This window comes from Malus sylvestris, chromosome 6 (genome assembly GCF_916048215.2).
Source record: "Malus sylvestris chromosome 6, drMalSylv7.2, whole genome shotgun sequence".
NCBI lineage: Eukaryota > Viridiplantae > Streptophyta > Magnoliopsida > Rosales > Rosaceae > Malus > Malus sylvestris.
Genome location: NC_062265.1, coordinates 8,186,090 through 8,201,941, shown reverse-complemented (window position 1 = coordinate 8,201,941; position 15,852 = coordinate 8,186,090). Strand labels below are relative to the sequence as shown.

Sequence of the window (15,852 nt, the reverse complement as noted above, 5' to 3'; positions counted from 1 at the left end):
TAAATAATTAAACCATTTAATTATTCTTACTCATCTCCATTGTTTCTTCAATCTCCATCTTACACGGTGTACGATCCATTAGGTTCCTTTTAGCGAGGTAGTGGACGATTCAAACTCTTTCAAATCGATTGTGAATTGAAACTTACTTTCAATTCTCCCTTTAGTGATTATACACGTTTAGGGCTTCCACAAACCAAGAGTGACACCTAGCAGCATATCATGGTTACCCAAGCTAATCAGAAGAGGTGGAGAACCTATTCAGTTTAGGATTACAAATGCAATACGGTCTTTCTCTAATACAATACTCTTGACCACATTGTTTGGTTTGATAGTTTATTTATTCATGTCTACTATCCAATGTGATTCGTGTGCTTATATGATTACCTTGAATGTGATTTGGAACGCATTCCTAAATCTCATTCATACTCTGGCTAGAGATTCTAAATCATATCATAGAGTATTCTCCCTCAAACAGTTTGAAGGTTAGAGATCCCTTGTTGTGCATTCACTTGCCTCCATGGCTAAGTGGCTTAACCCCAACGATGCCGTGGACACTCCAATGGAATGACGTTTGACATAATCAAAGATCAAGGACTTAACCACAAGACAACGACGATGCCTCAGGTCAAAGGACTACTTTGCATTATCCCAACCATGAGTTCTCATGTGACATGAATATGAGAACTCTTCGTTGATCGTGTTCAGTGAACTCATTCTCTATTGAGCACCTACGTACTTGTCTTGATGTCACACACACCAATGACTCGAGACTAGTCACTCTCCCTGAGAGAAGATACAGCACGTACTGATCTTAACGGACTGTCAATGCCTAATTGGCAATCCTATGATCAGGAACGTTTAAGATGTGTCTACGAAAGAATGGTCTCATGAATCTAACTTCTTTAGATCGCATTCTCCCAATCACATATTCCTTGGACTTTATCGTTTAAGCATATAACATTTATATGAGACGGCTCAAACAATAATCTTTGCCCTTTATAGTTAAACTAGATTAGTTTAACATGCAAAATGTCCATAAAGTATCATCATATGATTGGTTTTAGGGCACATTTCCAACAAGTTGGTGGTGAGGTAGAGAGCTCAAGGGAGAGGTAAGAGAGAGTGTGAAATGAAATGTTAGATTAAAAAGGAGAAAGATGAGAGCGTTTAAAAAAAATAAAATAAAATAATGGAAAAAAGAGGGAGACACGGAGATAAGGGAGAAGAATGGGGTGTGGGCCCCATTGGCTCACAAAACAAGCCCATAAAAAGATAAATAGAAAATATCTCATGTGTAATGTAAATTACCAAATCACCCTTCACGTTCTTTGTTTCATAAATTTTTTGTCCTAACTCTGATTTCGATTCCACTTGCGCGTGTTCATACCGTCGAGTACATAGAGAATACGGTAAACTAATAGTTCATATGTCACGAAACAAGGGTCAATGAAGGTAAAAAAATCTTGTCCCTAGAGGCATTTTCGTCAATTCACTCTTTTAAAATTAATAAAATTGTAAAATTAGGTTCGAGTTGTTACAATTTACCCACCTTAAAAAAGTTTCGTCCCCGAAATTTGAAATAAGTTGCTAAACAAAAATAGTGAAAAGGTAGCAGAAAAAAAAAAATATATATATATATATATATAGAAGATATCAAGTTAGAGCGGTTGCATAAAAGAAAATGCCATTCCGTCGTGATTGGATTGCAATGATTCCTTTTCATGCCTCCAAAATCAACTTTCCTTCTCCTTCATTACAATACTATAATATAGGGTAAATTACATAGTAGCCCATCAGGTTTGAGGTCTATTACAACACCATACAACATCTTTAAAGCATTTCACTTTCATACTTCACATACTATTTTATTTCAAAATAATACCTCCGTTACATTTTCCATCCATTGATCCGTTAAGCGTTGACGTGGCTACCAAATGTGTGCCACGTGGCAAATTTTTTATTTTTTTTTTAAATATGAATCTTTTGAACAAAAAAAAATAAAAAAATCCCCTTCTTTTTCCCCACCCGAGCCCATCCCTTTCTCCCATCCCCATCACCCACCCTTACCCAAGCCCACCCCCTTCTCCCATCTCCCATCCCCCATCACCCATAACCCATATCCTACCCCCTCACCTTGCTGAGACGCCAGATGTAGTGGGCATGAAGTCGCCGGAACCCATTGAGAGAGAGGACCACATATCTCAGTTGCTGGCTGCCATAGCCGGTGTTGGTGGTGGTTGGGGTTTGGGGGTAACCACCTCAATCTCCTCATTCTTTTTCCATCACAACCACCCATTCAAACTTCAAACAAATTTAAAAATGACCCCTGGCTAATTTGGGGATTCTGGGGATTTGGGGTTTTGGTGGTGGTTGGAAACCAATTTACAGGAAGTGGGTTGGGGTCCTGCCGTAGCCTCAAATTTCATCTACACCACTACTGGTTCATCATTTATGGGTTGTGGGGGGTGAAGGTAACCAGATGGATGCGATGGGTGGGGGATGAACGTGGTTGCAATGGGAAGATGAGATTGTTAGCTAGGATCGGGTGGAGGTAGTTGGTTAAAGATTGTTAGCTATGGTCAAAGTCTAGATCTTGGAGTTGGAGCTGCCCACTCTCTTCACCGCCCTCCTCGTCCTCAGGTAGGTTGACGCGGAAAAGATGATGGTTTTGAATTTTGGGAAATAAAATTTTGAAATCCATGAAATTTTAGGGGTTTTTTTTTTCTTTTTTTCCGGATTGAGAGCTCATTTTGATTTATAGGTTCTGGAAGAAGTGCATAAATTTATGGTGGTTTGGAGGGAGAAGAGGAGGGAGAAGGAATGGGAGGTGAAGTGAGAGGAGATGGAGAACAGTGGGTTGGGAGGAGAGTTTCTGGGTATTTTTTTTTCCAGAAGAATCAGGTTTAAAAAAAAAAAAATTGCCACGTGGCACACAGATGGCAGCCATGTGGTACAAATGTGGCAGCCACATCAGCTCTTAACGGATAAATGGATGGAAAATGTAACGAATGTACTATATTGAAATAAAATAGTAGGTGAGGTATGAAAGTGAAATGTTTTAAAGATATTGTATGGGGTTGTAATAGACCTCAAACCTGAGGGGCTACTATGTAATTTACCCTATAATATAATACCTTTATAAAAACATAAAGTCAAAAATATTTACATATGTATAAAAAAATGACGTCAAAAATACATATATAATGATGTAAAGTTAAAATAATTGTACTAAAGATAGAAAATTTTCACCTACGTACTCGCAGCGTCACATACTCCGAGGATATGTATGTAGTATTTTGGGTCAAGCCCAAACAATAAATAAATACACTAACATAGACGACCCTATTTGCCCACTTACTTAACAAACCCAACAAATAAGTTATCGATATTACGGTCTGCAGCCCCCAATACCGACAACTCACTGTTTTCTCGATAAGCAAACAGTAAATTCCCAAGGGTGCAATATTACCATCTTGCCCCTAATTGGGAAATACACATAAATCGTTTGATTAGCGCCTCGATCGCGCTCACGTACTACCATCTTGGACAACATCGTCAATAATACACAATTTCCTACATCGTAATCTCGATCCTTCGAATACTTGTTCGCAATACTCGTCTATCAATGATGTATTGTGCATAAAATCTCTATACAACGACTCAAACGGTACCATAGCCAAACCAAAATAATAACTATCGTTGTATGCAACATAAATAAAGATAAGTATCTATCATAACCATGCTAAAACTACATAACAGACAAAAGCAATGTGTTCTCCAAGGTCCAGATAGTTCATTCAGACTAGCCGTTAGTTTGACGGTGAAATGTGGTATTGAATAACAACTTAGTACTCATGGCTTTCAAGAAGACTTCCCAAAGACTTGGAAGTGAAACGCGCATCATAGTGAGATATAGAAGTGACATGCACTCCATGTAGCCGAACAATGTAGCTCACAACGCCTTAGCGAGCAGATTCATAGTGAATTTCTCTCGGATTTGGCAAAAAATTATGCCCAAAAGGCTAAAAGAACACTCAAGAATTTGAGGGTCAAAACAAGTCCATTAAATCTAGAATACAAGATAACTATGTTGAATGCATAACATCTCGTTACAACAGTAGTTTCTGGGATATTCAATCACCAACGGTAAAGATTCGTTTAATAGATTATTTGTTGGGTGATTAATGGTCACAACTAAATTTTTAATGTTTGAGCAATTCTCCTAGATGGACCTTTTGCCTAAGAAATAATATGAAGCGTAGTAGGGTAGACACGTACTCAAGGTTGACTAGAATGCCTTCCAGCATAAAGAAGTGATAATTACTGAAACATCATCATAATCTCTACATGCATGAGATACCTTGTACCAGGAGATTATGGTGATATTTCCCCAGCTCCATTCAAATACAAGAAGTGATTATAACCACTCGAACGATTTCTTGATAATTTGTAAGTACCGTCAAATCAATACTCGTGAATTCTAGCTGAAATGAGATAGGATAGGCTGAACATATTAAAGGGCAGATATGTCATTTGATGCAGTAAACAATAATTACGTTTGCACAATCGGGGTGATACACGATAGTGCAATCTTAGACACTGATTTGGTTTTTCTATTGTCCCTGTCTAAAATTTAGGTCATTTTAAATGAAAATGTATTTGAGAAGACTATGAGGTTGGTAAAGATTTTGAGCAGGTTTCCCCACTAAGAAATGTCATTGGATTTTCAAGTAAAAACGGTAAATGTTGACTCTAAGTCATGAGTAAAATGGTTCATTTCGTAAGGTTTTGACCGTTGGGAAACATAAGCGATAATCCGTCATGCTGCATCTACACAGCCAAAACATCAAGAGAAACATCATCGTGGATTTTGAAATGATTGTTGTTATCAAAAAGTGTATGGACAAACATCAAGGGAGGCAACACTTCAATTGTCAGAAATTTTAATCATATTCCATGTCTCAACTAAACTAGTTTCCTCGGCCAACTTGGAAGGAAAATGTTACAGCTGAAAAGTTGCTAACAACTGCCGATAAAATCGACAAGGCCAAGAATAATTCGAATTTTACAATAATTTGTGGGAATGTTACACTTTCTTTAGCTACAACCTTTTGGAGAAATGACAAGATTATCGTCTGCTCAGATTACATCTCCAGCGAAAAGTACCAATCTAAATAAGCTAACATTTGAGGAATTCGGTATAAAGCTGACTATTGGTGTTTAGAAAATTTAGTTTCGTTGCTGAAGTAGGTAAGAAAGTCATCGGCAAGACTACTACAAATATGTCAGGCTACAAAAGAAAACTTGGGCTCCAAAATCTGGTCGGGTAGATCATCAATTCAAAGTAGGGTTTAATGGTTTTTAATCGTCACCCGATTGAGTTGCCAGGAATCTAGGTACAATCTTAAGGTTCGGTCTATCATCTTTATGACTAGGTTCAAGGTTCCCTAAGATAAGGTGTAAAGTTTATGGTTTTCAATGATGCAGGAGTCGTTCAATAAGATGTAAGGAAAATTGGTGTTTTACTAGGAAGTGGGTCAATGGTGTACTCTATTTTGCACCTTGGCGGTATCCTAGATAAATTTTGAGAAGTGACACCAAGATATACGTCATTGAATTGTACCATACTACCTTTTTTCTCCACAATAAACACTAATAGACCACACGACTTTCTCAGTGTTCATTTTGCTCTTATAACAGAAAACTAACTCGTGCTTCAACTAATACTTGGCTATGAAAATGTTTACAATGATGACTGATCGAGAATGTTCTGGTTACCCAGATGGGTGGTATGGTTAAAACAACTATGAGTTTACTGTCCTCCTACAAGGCTTGCTCTTAAGTTTCCACAATTATAATTTCTTAGGCTTAGGTAGTCACTGTTAATCAGTTTATTAGTCGCACCGCTAATTGACACATTTATAATATTTTAATATTGTTCACTAGCTTGAAACTGTGAACATTATGGCATAAAGGTATCACTCCCAGATACTAGTATGTGTCCGATATCAGAAATTATATCACCTGAATACTGGTTGACAGCTCCTGAATATCGGACATTATCATCAATTAGTAGCACCACCATAGGCTAATTACAGGTTAGAGCTCGCTCTGATGGATAGTTTCGGTTAATTGATAAGGAATTGGTCCTATGACTTGGTTTCGTTGATTATAGGGGAAATTGATTATTGTTAATCGAAGGTATAACAATTTTTACTCCCATGCCTATACTCATTGCAATGATGAGTAAAACATTGAAAGAAATTTTGGGAATTAATGTTGGTTGAAGTGTTCTAAGGTTGGAGAAATGAATTTGTTAATAACTTACTTTAGAATGGACTCTACGGAAATTGATCTTCCTCTTGAAGATCCAAAATTATTACTACGTTTGAAGGATTAGTTTTATTTGGGACCAAAAGTGGTTGTCCCCCAGATGTTCTTCCATTGAGTGCTACCACTTTAGTACCAAATCGTCACTTGAGACATCTTTGGAAATTTCAAGGAAAAGTAGAACTTTGTCTGACGGGTTCTGCCAAGGAATCAAAACTATTTATGGTTTCCTATCTCAAAAGGGTTGGTAACGATGACTGGATAATAGCGGAAGTGATTGGTAAATCTCTAATGGTGCACATGACATGCCCTGATCCCGATGTCTGAAGGACAGCAGAATGACCACGTGCTGGCCAACACCCGAGAGTGACGCAAGCTATTTAATGAATGCATATGTCGAGAACATGAGAAACATGCATATAAATTTCACACGAACTACGCAATGTAATATTCAAATACAAACCTTACTAAAATAATATAATAATATTCAGTTGTCAGTAAAATGATAGTGATAATGCATGACATGTTCAAAGCATACATCTAATTCAGAATATAAGCGAAAGGTGTAACAGAAGGTGCCATTACAAGTGATGTCAAAGCAGAGGGGATGACACGAAATCACTAGTAGGGGAATGCCTCGTAGCTCGGATTGTATGCCTTATTCCTAGGTCCTAAGGGGGCACAAAACAAAACATGAGTGGACCAAGTTGATATATAAGTAATATTGAAATAGTTATTCATCAACATACTAACCCCCAAAGTTTTATGAAAACTCAATAGTGTAATATGTAATAGGTTTTTCGAAAAACTAGCATGCCATAAAACCTTCATTAAACATATAATGTGCTTAGTAGTGGTATCATCTTCAGCCCGAAGGCATATAGAACTCTTCTGGCTGAAGCCACCTACACACGCTCGGCCGAAGCCATATATAATTATCTTCCGGCCAAAGCCACCTACACACACCCGGCCGAAGCCAATATAACTGTATCATTCTCCCGTAGGCACATAGTGACCAGCAGATAAGCACAAAAATCATTGAAGATAATCTTTCCGAAATATATCTCATCGGAGTTTAATAGCTCAAACATCATATCATAAATCATGTTCATAGTATATAGTCATAAATCATATATACTACAAGAACGTAAATTCAATAAAGCATGATATTTCATAAAGCGTAAATCCAGTTTACTAAAAACTGTTTCATAAAATGTAGTAATTAAATCATGCTTTCATGTATGCATTTCTAATAGTTAAATATGTATTTTGGAAGGGGTCCACTCACAGATACTCCATCGTCAAAGAGCTGTGCGAACTAGGGGAGACGGAAACGCCATTAACAAACGCACTTAATCACATAAAGGGTCCAATTAATAAAACCTAACCATAACGATTGAATTTCAAAAAACGGATGTTATAAATAGATTCAGGACGTCGAAAAAATAAGGAGGACCTCTCTCCATGCCCCGCCGCATGCACTGCCACGGGGCGGCTGCTAGATGACCATGAGCCAATTTGGGTCGCCAAAAAATTGGCAGGAAAAGTCACCGGTGCCGTCGTGGATAGTTACGGAGCACAATACATTTGGTGGAGGTACGTGTGCTTCATGTGCCGGCGACAAGTGCTTACGCGCAGACTCATACACCAACTAGGTTCAGGGTTGGGCCGGTTCGGTTCTGGGTTTAGGCTTGGGGTTCTGGGCTTAAGCTTAGGGTTTCAGGCTTGGGCCTAGTGGGTTGAAGGCCTGAGTTGAGTCGGGTTGTAACCTGGGTTTGGATATGGGTTTTAGGGTTGTCGGGTCGGGTTGACCCAGTTTCAAGCCATAAGTCAGCTGGTTTCTGGGCAAATTTTCCAAGGCTCATAACTCCTATAATACTCAACCAAATCAAGTGAAACAAAAATGAAAGTTGTAGTTCTCAAATAGATGAAGAGATTGATACCTTGCAAGCCGGCCAACTTGATGTGGTTTGGCGAGAAAACTCCTCGAAATTGGTGGTGCTTCGCTGATAAACTGAGGAAGCTTTCCTTGTGAGGTTCCTACGTCCAAATACCACTAAAACTTCTCAAAACTACTTTCAAACATGCACCAAGACACGATACAATTTTTGGACGAAGTTCGAGGCTTACCTTTGCCAGATAACGTGGAAACTCGTCGAAAAACTCGGTGAACTACTAAGCATTGTGCAACGAGTTTGGGAAGGTTTGGAGAGTTCTTTTTCGAATCTGAGTTCACTGGGGTGTTGGTGGGGATATTGATGTTGTTGTGTTGTTTGTTTATGGGAGAAACTCTCAAAGAGGGTGGTTTAAGAGAGACCCGAGAGTGTAGAGAGGGAGAGAGATGAGATAGTTGCGAGAGAGTGTGTGTGTGGTTTCCAGACAAAGAAGAAAAAAAGGGGGCCATTGGAAGGGAAAAGGGAGAAGACATGTGGGCCCTAGTGAAAAGGTCACTAAAGACGAAACACGAAAATATCCGAAAAATGTCTGACGTTCGTAACGTAAAACCTTTGTTATAAATCCGAATTTGAAACCATTCGTGCCTACGCGTTCGTGGTGATGAGTACGACAAGAATAACTTAATTAAATTAAACCTACACATTTCGACGAGACAGTCAACGAAAGTCCACAACTATGCCTTAAGGGCATTTTGGTAATTTCATAAGTTTGAAAATACAAAATATGATAAAATCAAGGATAGGGTTTCACAGCACAACTATCAATATAGTAGCCCTGCTTCGGGCCATCAACTTGTCTCAAATCTACATATTTCCTTGGCAGGGAAATTCTTCACTTAAAGTCTAGAGGCGGTCGCCAAAATGTTCGTCTAGAAAGTCGATAAGTCGTCTAAGAAACTCATAGCTGAGGAAAAGATAACAAGTTTTTCTTAATCGACGAGTTGGCAAGATTTGACATTAGGTTCAAAACCGATAATACTTACATCACATGTGAGATGAATGCAATACTACCTAAACTTATGCTCTGATACCATACTGACACACCTCGACCCGGAATGTCCACCTAGACTCCGAATAGAGCTGTGTTGGCCGATAGCAGAAGGGTGACGAAGCCATAAAGTGTAGTAATGTGAAAAACGTGAGAAAATTGAAACCTAAAAAAATGCAAGATTGCGCTAATGAGCAGGAATGAACCCATTTCACACGTGATGTCAGAGCATAAGTAAAGTACAGTAGAGTAGATTGAGAATTATACCATCGAAAGTAATCACCTATACCAAGATTTGCCAAGGATCCTCATCGACACAAAAGCTTTGTTACTAAAATCTGGAGGGGTGAAAAACAAGGGTGAGTGGGCCTAAAGTTAAAGCTTTGTAAAAATCTTTTTGAAAACATAATAACCCCTCGCTGTAAAACAAGTATAGTTTCCACATATAACAAGCTACGTATAGTATGCAAATATTTACCGTAGCCTGCAATATCTCAAGAGTTCAATACATCACCATATTTTGTTAATAAACACCTAACGTCCGATAATCATATAATCTAGCATAAATAAACTTAACATATTAAGTGCTCATCAACTTATGTTGACACACGAGTTCATGCAGAGGTAATCTGACATGAACATGACTGTGTGTAATAATGATTTACGCTATAGTACTACAATCACGTGAAGACTGGCGCTATGCGCGTCACATACGAGTCCTAATTGCCTATAACAATCTAGGACAGGACTGACACCTACAATGGATCCAAGGTGAGCATACAGTGTGATGTGAACATACACGTGAAAGACTAGCCCTTGCCCCTAGCGACTATTAACACCAGTGTAGCATTTATGATGAGCAATGATATAAATATGATCATACTACAAAAATTTCGTAATTCACAACAATAAAATAATAATATCCGTAACCATAAATTTATTTGTGACATCACGTCAAAATATGCATAACTGTGCATCCCGTAGACTTTATGAGAATTTCATAAATTCTGTCAATACACTAATTCTTATAAACACTAATCTAATCTAGGAGTAACGTAGAAAATTTGTTATCAAATATATAAATGGAAACTAAATAAATATATAATATTTAAAAGCAAATACCCACTGACAAATCATATCGCCAGGTCGAACCCGCCTCGTGGGTATTAAAGGTCTTTGAAATGCGGTTCACCTAGAAACGAAATCATTTATGTAAATAACGAACTAACGTAAATACGCATTTTTGTACAAAGTACGGCTAATAAAGAAACTATTTTAAAACGATCGAATTTCGAAAAACGGACGGCGGATTCTAGTTCGACACGTCAAGAAACCTAAGGAGGAACATCGAATTCCTCCATGCGTTACCGCACGTGCTGGCCACCACGCATCATTTCTCAGCCAAAATCAGTGATTCATGAACCAAATAAAAGCTAAGGATGTGAGGAACAGAACTATACCAATTTAAGGCCGAGGCAAGGTCGGTGTTGATTAAAAAAATGGCATGAATGTGGCATGATGACCAAGGTTCTCGTCGGAAATCTGGGGAGTTTCTTTCCCCGAATCATTTTTTTAGCACCAAACTCTACCAAATCACATGTATACACTTCAATATTGTTTAGAACATTATAAAGAAGCCATTTAGGGCCGTTGGAGCCTTACTTCAATCGTCATTGATGAGGGTTCACCGGAGAAGATGATGAACAGTGGCCAAAAGCCGCTGTGCAGCTACACTTCATGGATGGAGCCAATGAAGGCTCATTGGGGGCAGATGCCCCCACTCAAGTAATTCATTTGTTTAGTTGCAGGCTACAATTATATAATATACACGGGTTATCTTTGAAGAAAATATATGTATCTAATATCCAACATACATTCATTCTACTTATACTCCGTATCAAATATTATATGAGCAATAGTGCTCTTGTTCTATCATCCAAACCGAAAAAAAAAACCCTCTCCCGCCTATCATGTACTTATATTTTTCTCATCACTTTGCCACTTTCCATTACTATATTGAAATTGTTGTAACATTGGTATTGTGATACATCATCATTTGAAACCATCCTTAATATCATATTGCGTATAACCATACTAATATGGTTTTCTTAGTTGTTTTCGGTTGCCCCCACTAGAAGAAAATTTTGGCTCCGTCCCTGTACATTTCAAACCGGAATGTCATGAAATGGCTAGATGACGGTGATGGTGATCTCACAACGAGCCAATGGTCTAGTTTTCAATGGGTTTTGACAGAAGACGATGGGGCTCCGTCGTGGTAGCATCTACGTAACTGCAGCGATGAGACGAGCGAGGGAGAGAAGTAAGGGATGAGGGAGAGAAAGTCATGGCAGTCGGTGGTGGTTCACGTGGAGTTCGTCGGAGAATATGCCAGGTGGTGTGTGGCGGGGATGAGGGAGACAAATTCATTCTTTAATAATCATGGGCTAAAAATTTTACCCATAACCATTGGAGTAGAAAAAATATTTATGGGATAAAACCTAAATTTTCTGAGTTAAAAATTTAGGTTTTAACCCCAGCCATTGGAGTTGGTCTAATGCTCATGTTTTTACTTTTTTGATATTTTCTTTCAATTATGCGTAGAAGGGTATAATCTATTTTTCTTGATTTTTAGTAGACAGAGTGTTTTATTAATAAGTAGTATAAATTATATAAGTCAGCAACAAAGGTTCAAATGTATTTTAAAATTTTATTATTAGTAAGGGGAGAGAGGATTCGAAACTATTACAATAGTTTAGAGAAGAAGAGAGTCTCAATCCTGGGACGCATGGTCAAAACCCCAACACCATATCTATTAAGATATTGAACCACATGCACAAAGAAGGTCCAAGTTGTCTAATATCCTAGTGGATAACATGTTGAGTTTCTAACCATGCGTTCGGGTTCGAAAAGTTTCTAATGCTCCCACTCCTCTTAATAATAATAAAACTTAAAAAAAAAAAAATAGGGGAGAAATGCGATGAACGGGTTTATTATAATAAAACTCACTAGAGTTTATCTTATACACTTGTTTTGAAGAGAATGAGAAAAAAACTTTTGAAAGAGTAGAAGAAGGATGTTGGAGAAGGAAAGTGGTGAATGTGCAAATGTACGATCAATTAGCATTTTCCTCTTAATTTTTAAAATTTATGATCAGCTTATGTAAGATTATGTATAGAGTATGAATGATACATAACTATAGTTCGTAAGATGTATTTTCTTACTTTATCTTAGGGGATGAATGGGTGTATTAACCTCATACTAAATTGGTCTTCGAAGTTCTCTAATTGCTCGTCTTGCTTTGTCAAACATGCAATGAATTTATTAGTGTTACTTGTGATTTTGTTTCCTGGAGTTTAACAATCCTTTAAAAATGTGTTCATTGTGATTTTTAAAACAAACGATATTATCTGCACTAAGTGGGTAGGAGAGTTAGTTAAATTTTACAATGAGCTAGTAATATTGTGGTTCGAATTTACTTTTGAAGAGAATCGAACCTAAAAGTTCTGACTTACAGCTAAAAAAAAACACTACTAAACCATTATTGAATTGAATAGATTATTTTTTCGGGTGCAGGGAAGCATGCGCAAACATATGTGATCATGACCAAGGTATTAAATATCGGTAATATCGGAAATATCGGTAGTCCGAAAACAAGGAAATATCGATAGAAATATCGAGATAATATTGATATCGATAAAAATTACATGGAAACCACGGAAATTGTAAGAAAAACTTGGAAATTTTTATTGAAACTTTGCAGGATGTTTATTTAGTCAATTATCTATTAGTTTATCACAAAAAATTGGAAGGAAATGCATTGCATGATGGATTTAACATTATCAAGTTGATTATATAGCGAGTTGACAAACATTGTGAGTGTAGAAAATATGTAGTAATTAATGAAAGAAGTCTAAACACACCATAATCATTTATATATAATGAATTAGTACAATATTTTACACTTTAGTACCACATAGAGTTTCTATGAGGTTCAAATTTTTCACTATCTTCATCATCTCTATGTGTAGAGTGAGTGTATTGTGAATAGTAGTTATCAAATGATAAATCCCCAAAATAGTTTTGCATGTAATTGTTAACATGCCACCCATATGAATCCGAGATTGGTTGAGGTTGTCCATGAGAAAAATCATTTGAATATTGAGTCTGGGATTGTTTCCATGAGTCGCTCGATTTCATCCCAACAGGAATGGGATATGAAGGGTAGGGAAATGGTTGGTTATGAGTATAACCATAGTTACTACTTCCCACTCCAACAGAATCCGAAGTTCTAGATAACGAGTCATCTTCTTGACTTGACAAAATCCCCTTCCCTCTTTCTCTACGATTATAGTCCTTCCCTATGGCACCAATTCCTGGTCCTGCCCGCCTACTACCATGGTCATCATCCTGTGTTGCATGCGTGAAGTTTGTTGCCTCACCAGTGAAGGGGCTCATAAATCCGGGAAGTGGTCCATAATAGTTTCCATATCCACCACCACTACCTCCAGCTCCACTGTATCCTTCATCATTCCCACTTCCGGTGGTAGGTGAGTCTCCTGATCTTGTACTAGAGCTATCATTAGTATCAGCACGATGTTGTGGTTGTGTAGGATTGGAAGAAGGTGGAATTCCAGTGTTTCTTGGTCTTGGGTGCAAAAGTTCTTCCAAAGAGTCAGCGCTGCTAGATCCCACCTCCTTCTCTAATACTCTTTCTACATTTATCCCTTCATTACGTGCTTCTTCAGCAACTCTGGGAGCTGGGTTGCCTTCATCATCATCTAACTGAAGAGGTCTAATCCATTGATAAAGTTGGTTACCCTCTGTATCATCATCTTCACCAACAATATCAAACACATCTAGTGGGTCACCACGGTCGACATGATCTATTTCTGCTTCCTTATCTCGAATTTGAAGCTTCATGTTGTAGTAGCAATAAACTAATTTTTCCAACTTACTATGAGCCAACCTATTTCTTTGCTTTGTGTGTATGAGTGCAAATGTGCTCTAATTTTTTTCACAAGCAGATGAGGAAGCTGTTTGTGATAATACTTTGATTGCTAACTTTGTCACATATGGTGCATCAGTCCTATACATGATCCACCATTCAGCTACAATGAAAAACAATGTTGATAAGCCTAATAACTCGAACAAATTCTATTATAAACTTATAGTGAAATATGTTTACACTCACTAGGAGACATTGTTGTTCGAGCAACAATTGATGTTGGTTCTCCAAAAGTTCTTCTTGCATCTTTAAACCATGTTAGCTGAATTCAATAAATCGTGTTAGTTTAATCCAACAAAGTAATTATTATAATTTAAGTAATTGTGTACCTCATTTCCAAATTGGCCAACTGCTGGTGATGCAGGGTCTAATTTAGAGTATACATTATGTACAGCACGTATAAGAGTACCATCATCTCCAACACCGGGTCTGTATTGGTATCGAGGATTCAAATAATATGCTGTTCAAAGAAACACATACTCTAATAAGAGAAATAATACTTATGCAACTATAGAAATGAATTGCAAATTATGACATAATTTATACCTGCTGCATGCAAATCGTGGTATAATGTTTTATACAATCGGTCTTCAATTATCTTTATGACCCACCTTGCACCATGTTTTCTTTCCAATTCATCCTTCACTACACGCATCAACTCATATACTGCCCCCATAGTAGGATACACTTCTGTGTCAACGATCCGTAAAACTTTGTAAAGAGGTTCAAACACTTGTCACACATGTTCTGATTGAGTCCAAAAAGCATGATCAATCACTATACTTTCCACCATACGACCTGTATTTGAGCGGCTGAAATTGTGGTTGGCCCAATCGTCACTAGTGAATAGTTGCTTCAACCCTGCTTTCTTCTTAAGTAGGCTGTCTAATGCAATATAGTTGGTTGCGAATCGAGTGGTAGCTGGACGAATAATTTCTCCTTTGCAAAATTCACGCATCTTTGCCAACAACCAACCGTGATTGTAAATATAATTTGTGATCGTTCTAGCTCTTTTGACCACAGTAGCAACATTCTCTCTCTTCCCCATTGCCTCAAACATGAGATCAATACAATGTGCTGCACATGATGTCCAAAACACATTATGATGCTTCATTAACTTTTTTCCAGCTTTGACAAATGCAGAACCGTTGTCGGTCACGACTTGGACAACATTATGCTCTCCCACCTCCATGATTACATCCCTCAATAATTTGTAAATATACTTGTAGTTCTTTATATGGTCTGAAGCATCAACAGACTTAAAAAAAAATGTCTTTCCCTTGGAGTATACCATGAAGTTTATGATAGACAATCTGGTCGGGCCAGTCCATCCGTCACACATGATTGTGCAACCATTAGTTTCCCACTTTGACCTCAACTTGTTAACATACTCGCCAATGTCTTTATACTCCATATCCAAATATTTGTTTCTTATCTCATAGAAAGTGGGAGGTTGTACTCCAACACCGGCCTGTTGACATCCTACTACCATATTTTTGAAATGATGTGATGATGCTTTCTCAGCAGGGACATTTTCATAAATAAAGAACTTGCTAATTAGACGCCCCATTCCC

At 37.8% G+C, this 15,852-nt stretch overlaps 1 protein-coding gene across 1 annotated transcript; it reads right to left on the bottom strand.

Moving 5' to 3' along the window:
- Nucleotides 1–14,368: 14,368 nt before the first annotated feature.
- LOC126626662 (uncharacterized) lies at nucleotides 14,369–14,954 on the bottom strand. The gene is made up of 3 exons (XM_050296037.1): nucleotides 14,825–14,954; nucleotides 14,608–14,738; nucleotides 14,369–14,540 (listed from the first exon to the last, which is right to left on the bottom strand). Exons 1-3 carry the CDS (start codon nucleotides 14,952–14,954, stop codon nucleotides 14,439–14,441), a joined length of 363 nt encoding a protein of 120 aa, XP_050151994.1. The 3' UTR covers nucleotides 14,369–14,438.
- Between the last annotated feature and the right edge of the window lie 898 nt (nucleotides 14,955–15,852).

What these genes read in the sequence shown, in the direction of transcription:
- LOC126626662 (XM_050296037.1), bottom strand. Translation starts at nt 14,954, where the DNA reads ATGGGGGCAGTATATGAGTTGATGCGTGTAGTGAAGGATGAATTGGAA. An exon ending in CCACGATTTGCATGCAGCAG is followed by an intron (nt 14,739 to 14,824) that starts GTATAAATTATG and finishes TTCTTTGAACAG; the next exon opens with CATATTATTTGAATCCTCGA. An exon ending in TTGGCCAATTTGGAAATGAG is followed by an intron (nt 14,541 to 14,607) that starts GTACACAATTAC and finishes TATTGAATTCAG; the next exon opens with CTAACATGGTTTAAAGATGC.